Below are 6,000 nucleotides of genomic sequence, written 5' to 3'. Positions count from 1 at the left end.
AGGGGTAGCATTCTTCTGTCACCCTAGCAGGGCTACATTATCAGTAAATTTTTACAAGTGGACAATACACCTCCCAGATTGTGCAGTATATTTTTCTGATATATAGTTTTTGATGCGATTCGAATATCTTTGACCTTCATTTTTGTTGGAAATGACCCATTTCCTCTCTTTTCCAATCATGAACTTTGATTGGACAAGTCGGTGAAATCAAGCATTATCCAAAAAAAATGAAGTAAAAAAACAATTCAAATCGCATCAAAAACCACCAGAAAAATATACTGCACCACCAGGTAACATAATGGAATGGACGAAACCTAACGAAATAGACATTACGTAATCTTACCAATGGCACCACACCTAACCAAATGTAACCCAACATACCTAACCTATCCTAGGGGAATACGTAACATAACCTCACCAGACACACTAAACCTAACCAAACCTACCCCAACATACCTAACCTATCCTAGGGGAATACGTTACGTAACCTCACCAAACACATTACACCTAACCAAACTTACCCCAACATACGTAACCTATCCTAGGGGAATATGTAACGTAACCTCACCAAACACACTAAACCTAACCAAACCTACCCCAGTATACCTAACCTATTCTAGGGGAATTTGGGGATGGATTCAGAGTATCCTGCACAATATTTCCAAAGGTTCTCATTGAATTTTAATGAAATTTTGTGGAAAGGTGAGCCATGGACCAAGAAAGAATTAATTGAATTTTGGGATGGTCCAGATCCTGTATCCACAGATCCGGATCCTATATCCACAGATCCAGATCCATTTTAGTGGCAGTGGCAGAGGTATGGGCTTTCTGATATTTTTTTTTTTTTTTTTTTTTTTTTTTTTTTTTTTAATGGGTTGAGGCTCCTGTACCAAGATGCCACCATGCACCAAATTTGAAGAGTCAGGGGGGTTTTCCACAGACTCATACCATATAACTCGTGTGAAGATTTGTTTTAAGTAGGATTGGGGGTCATGTTTTTTTGTTGCCACTGAACTTGTACCTGGCATCCGTGTCTTGGAACTGTATAACTCAGAGGATGAATATACTGTTCGGTTTATGTTCTGAATGTAAATATGTTTATTCATTTGCAGGTTAACAAAGTTGATGTGACGTCATGATGGACAAAGCAAAGAAGCCTCATCACTTCAAGAAAAAGCATGGATTCAGGAATCAGAAGCCACACTTTAAGCCTAAAATAAAGAAGAAAGCTCGAGATGAAGACGAAATAAGCAGTCTTCACAAAGCAAAGGCTGAGGTGCAGTAGATACTTACTTATTTTTGTATATCTTATGGTCAGTAATTATTGCAGCTTAATCATGGGGTTCTGATATAAAGAATATTGTAAAAAAAAAATAAAATAAAATAAATTTTGCTCTGTATTTGTTCAGTGGTTTTGAAATTTTAGCAATTATGTCATAGCTACAAATACAGTAGCTACAACATATCAGAGAATTCTGTATCGGTAATTATTGTACATATGAGGCGCTACCCAAAAGTTCCAGTAATTTGAACAGAGGGAGCCAACCATTTGTAGTTTTGCATTTTGCTGGTAGGAGGAGTCAGCAGCATCCCTTTTGTGTCAGTGTGACCCCAGCCGTGTCTGCGAACGGACGTGTTGTTGAGCTATGCTTACTGTTATAATGTGGTGTGTAGGTGGTTTGGCAGTTTTGCAGTGGTGCTGCAATGTCAAGTCGATATTGATCGTTTTCTTCAATATCCAAGAGATTGTTCACAAGGAATTCATCCTACCTGGTCAGTCTGTCAGCAGAAAGTTTTACTGTGAATTTTTTAAGTGTCTGAGGAAGAACATCTGCTGCAAACATCCAGAACAGTGGAAGAACAAGGACTGGGTCCTGCATCATGACAATGCCCCCGCCCACACATTAATTGTTGTCTGTCAGTTCCCGGCTTCTGCTAACATGGTAGTCATTCCCCACCCACCCTATTCGCCTGACATTGTCTCCTGTGACTTTTTCATGTTTCCCAAGCTGAAATTACAACTGATAAGGCATCAGTTTGACTTGATTTAGGAGATCCACACAGAATAACAGGAGGTGCTCAAGACCATCTCGCCTGAAGCTTTCCCAGAATGCATGGACTCACGGAAAAAACGCTGGGACCACTGTATACGTGTCCAAGGGGACTACTTAGAAGGCAACAGTGAGAACTAGGATGTAAGGTAACTTATTTTCCTACAATATTCAAATTAGTGGAACTTTTGGGTAGCACCTCATATAGTAGACTCGCACTATGATGGACTAAATGGAGGGAAGCCTGATCTGATAAAGCCAATAATTCGACGTTCTTCTCATGAGGTGGGATTTCAGGCACATATTGAAAATAAATGGGTACAGCAGTCAGTTCTAGTACTAAAAATGAAAGCTATACCCATTTTACACTAGCTTAACTTTTAGCTCATCTGTGCAGAGCCAAAACTCCTGCCAGCTCTCCAATTGCCCACATGAAGTCCCAGTGATTATGTGCTCTCCAAACTCCCTCGCAAAACTTTGCATCATACCATCCGTTGGCATCCTCATACTAACACAGTGCAATGCAAGTGTACTCAGTGTTGTGTTGCGATCATTCTGGTGCGTTTCAGTGCCTGTGTTTTGGTGTTTTGTGTTTGATTTTGTGCTTAGCACTTGAAAATCATGTCTAGCATGGGTGATAAGGTAGGTGCTAGTGTGCCTGCTGAGGGCAAGCCCAAGAGGTCAGGGGAACCATTATCCTCGACATCAAGTTGGCGATTGTAAAGCAGGATAAGGTTGGCCAAGGGGCCAGTAGGATTGCCGATGTCTTACAGCTGCTCCAGTCGACAGTGTCAGTGATGATAACACAGCACCGGCAAAGGAACCGATGTAGGTGAGTTAAGGATTTTTGTGTGTGTGTGTGTGTGTGAATTTACCAACTCCACTTGATGTAACCCCCTAATTATAATGGAAATATACTCTTGATTTACGATCGAATCATTTTACGATCTGTCTTTACTTGATGTAACCCAGTCGTAAATCAAGGACTGACAGTATTACTGTAGTCTGTTGTTACAGCTCGTCAGTCACAATGGGGAGAGGGCAATATCAGGCCAGGTTGGAGTGAAAAAGCTAGGAAACACATATATTGTGCCCCATTTAACAGACATTGTTATAGTCGACAGAAATCTGGTGGCCTTTATAGTTTCTACTGTATATACAGTGCTATATGCATTCCTGAGTTTCTTATTAGTGTTTTTAATACAGTAAACCCTCTTTGTAACAAATCTCTGTTCACCAAATATTGGCTTTCAAAAACTGTTTTTGAGTTAGCTGTATCATCAGTTTATATACAGTACTGAATAAAATGTGAATTTAGCTACAGCAGATGTTACTGGTCAGTGTCACTGGGCTTAGTATAAACATTTGGGATTATGATTTTATGAATTGAACTATATTTGTAGTGCACAGAAATTTCAGTCATTTTATGCACAGTTTGAGTGCAAACAGTCATCCATAATTTTTGTTATAGGAGATGGGACCAGATGATTAGTTTTGGCCCCATTTGTTCATGAAAGTGTTACTATGTGATTGTTATTGATGTAAGAATTTATACCATGTGTTACATGGTAGTTCTCAGAATTATAGTTTAATAGTCTGATAATTTACATTAAGATAGTCAAGAAAGTCATCATCTGTGATACTGGAGTGGTATTTATTTTCACTAAACTCATGATGAAGAAAGCACATTCACAGCAGTAAGAGTATGCATTGCAAATTTGTGCAGATGAAGGGAACTAACTGTGACAGTTTCTGTATCCCAACAGTGACAGGATTACAGTTACTGAAATTAGTAAACTGGAGAAATTCTCCTATAAGATCATATTTAATAAGCTGCAGTTTTTTCTGGACAATTCATGTTATTAATATTTGATCACACAATGACTGCTGTTTTCTTCTTGCAGCTTGATTCACTTGAAATAAAAAGCTAATGTACACCATCCCTCAATGCGTCACCCAGACCTATGTTGCTTTATCATGAATTTTGGGGGTGTAGAGCTAGACTCTTCAGTACAGGTATGTAAGTCAAGTAATAACAGCAGAAGCATTTTCAAAGAAAAACCTCCAGAGGTATTTTTCAGAAGGAAGGGTTCCACACCAAAACTTATCACATTTTGTCATTTGAGTAAAATGACTTGTAGGGAAGCTGGTACTTGCTTGAAAGTCCCAGATCTAACTGTTTGAAGAACTTGATGCCAATATGTTTGAAAGTATGCAATGTAACTTTGATTAGCTTTGTGTATACTGTAGTATGAAATTCAGTTCATCAGTCAATGTTCTTTGGAATTATAGTGTAGTCTTCTGTATATTGTATTCCTAAGTATACTCGGTGAAGTAGGTGGGAAGTTCAGGACTGAGATACTTGACAGTTGCGGCCAGGTATTCCTTCCCACTCTACTATCACCTTTACCTATGGTATCACCACACAGTATTGTGTTGTATTGTTTATAAAGGCTCCAGCATGTTTGCACCTGTTGGCTTGTGTACCAAATGGTGGCTGTGCATGCCGCTCATCTCTGGCAGCCTCCCTGTTCTGTCCTGTATTCCTGAAGTCACTCTGTGACCTCGTACCAGGTTTTTTTGGGGGGGTCTGCTTCTCACAACCCTACTCACGACGTTCACACTTCCCACTTTCTGCACCCAGTTGTCATCCCCCATCCTCTCCATGTGTCCAAACCATCCCAGTCTGCCTCTCTTTATCAACACCAATACACACCAGTCCTGTCCTTCCTCTCAACTCTTCAGTCATAAACCTATCCCCCCCCAGGCCTTGCATTCAAGGATACATTACACATCCTTCTAATAATTTGCATTTCTCTACAGTCGAGCCTACAAGTATCCGCCTCCTTTACTGCCCAGGCTTCACTACCATACAGCATTACACCTGTAATACATGCTGCATACAAAGATCCCTTAGCACAGAGGGAGAGCCCTCTCAGTGTCAGGAGAGGCAACAGCTCCCTGAACTTCCTCCTGTCACTCCTTACCCTAGCCACAGAGCTCCAGCCCCACCCACCAGTATATAACATGTTCCCCCAAATAACAAAAGTTCCTCACACTCAAGAGACTCACCAGCGAGATCAATCCTTTCACACCCGATAATCTCTACGTGCTCTACCTGAAACACCGCACACATGAAATCAGAATTACCTTGCAAGCTACTTCTAATACCACTACATTTATACAGTACACCCACTTACCGGTGTCACAAATACTGCACACCCTCAGGGCAAACTGCACATAGCCACAGTATTGCCACCAGTGCTTGATATCATCACTTTTGTTTTATCTGCTTTTACCCTCAAATGCTTGTGCCCCATTCTGTCTTTCCACTTCCTCCACCTCCCATTCATTTTCTGCAGTCAACACAAAGCCTTCTGCATACATCCTCCTCCATGGGAGTCCTCTTCTGAAGTCACATGATAGAGTTTCTGTCACCATGACAAACAGAAAAGGGCTCAAGACTAACCCTTGATGCGTGCCAACATTCATGGAAAACTCATCACTCAAATCACCACTAACTCTCACCAGAGTGCAAGCACCCACATACATAACCATGACCACTCTAACCAGCCACTCCTTGATCCCAAGCTTTCTCATTTCCCACTTCAGCTTCATAGCGACCCTATCAAAGGCCTTTTCCAAATCAAGTAAAACAAAGTACAGCTGCCTTTTCTTTCCTGTATATTTTTCCTTAAGCTGTAAGACAGTGAATATGGCATCAGTGGTCCGTTTGTCTGGTATAAGCCCAAGCTGCATCTCATCAGTATTCACTTTTTCCCTAATCATACCTTCTAGGACTCTTTCCATTACCTTCATTATCTAGTCCAAAAGTTTTATGCCTCAATCATTTCTCTTTCCAGGGCATCACCCTTCCCCTTGCACTCATTTACAGTCACACTCTTCAGCCAGTTATCTGAGAGGACACACTCATAAATAATCATATTTA

General features: G+C 40.7%; 1 protein-coding gene across 1 annotated transcript in view; it reads left to right on the top strand.

Moving 5' to 3' along the window:
• Positions 1 to 1,125: 1,125 nt before the first annotated feature.
• The window catches only part of LOC145414270 (putative ATP-dependent RNA helicase DDX10), a 90,375-nt gene continuing 85,500 nt past the window's right edge, over positions 1,126 to 6,000 (top strand). The window contains exon 1 of the mRNA XM_080283875.1: positions 1,126 to 1,276. Within this exon, the coding sequence (XP_080140001.1) occupies positions 1,136 to 1,276 (141 nt within the window). The 5' untranslated portion in view covers positions 1,126 to 1,135. The remainder of the gene's footprint in view (positions 1,277 to 6,000) is intronic.

This window comes from Coenobita brevimanus, chromosome 98 (assembly GCF_032717465.1).
Source record: "Coenobita brevimanus isolate Jiangsu-jjx chromosome 98, ASM3271746v2, whole genome shotgun sequence".
NCBI lineage: Eukaryota > Metazoa > Arthropoda > Malacostraca > Decapoda > Coenobitidae > Coenobita > Coenobita brevimanus.
This window is presented reverse-complemented; position numbering and strand designations above follow the sequence as displayed.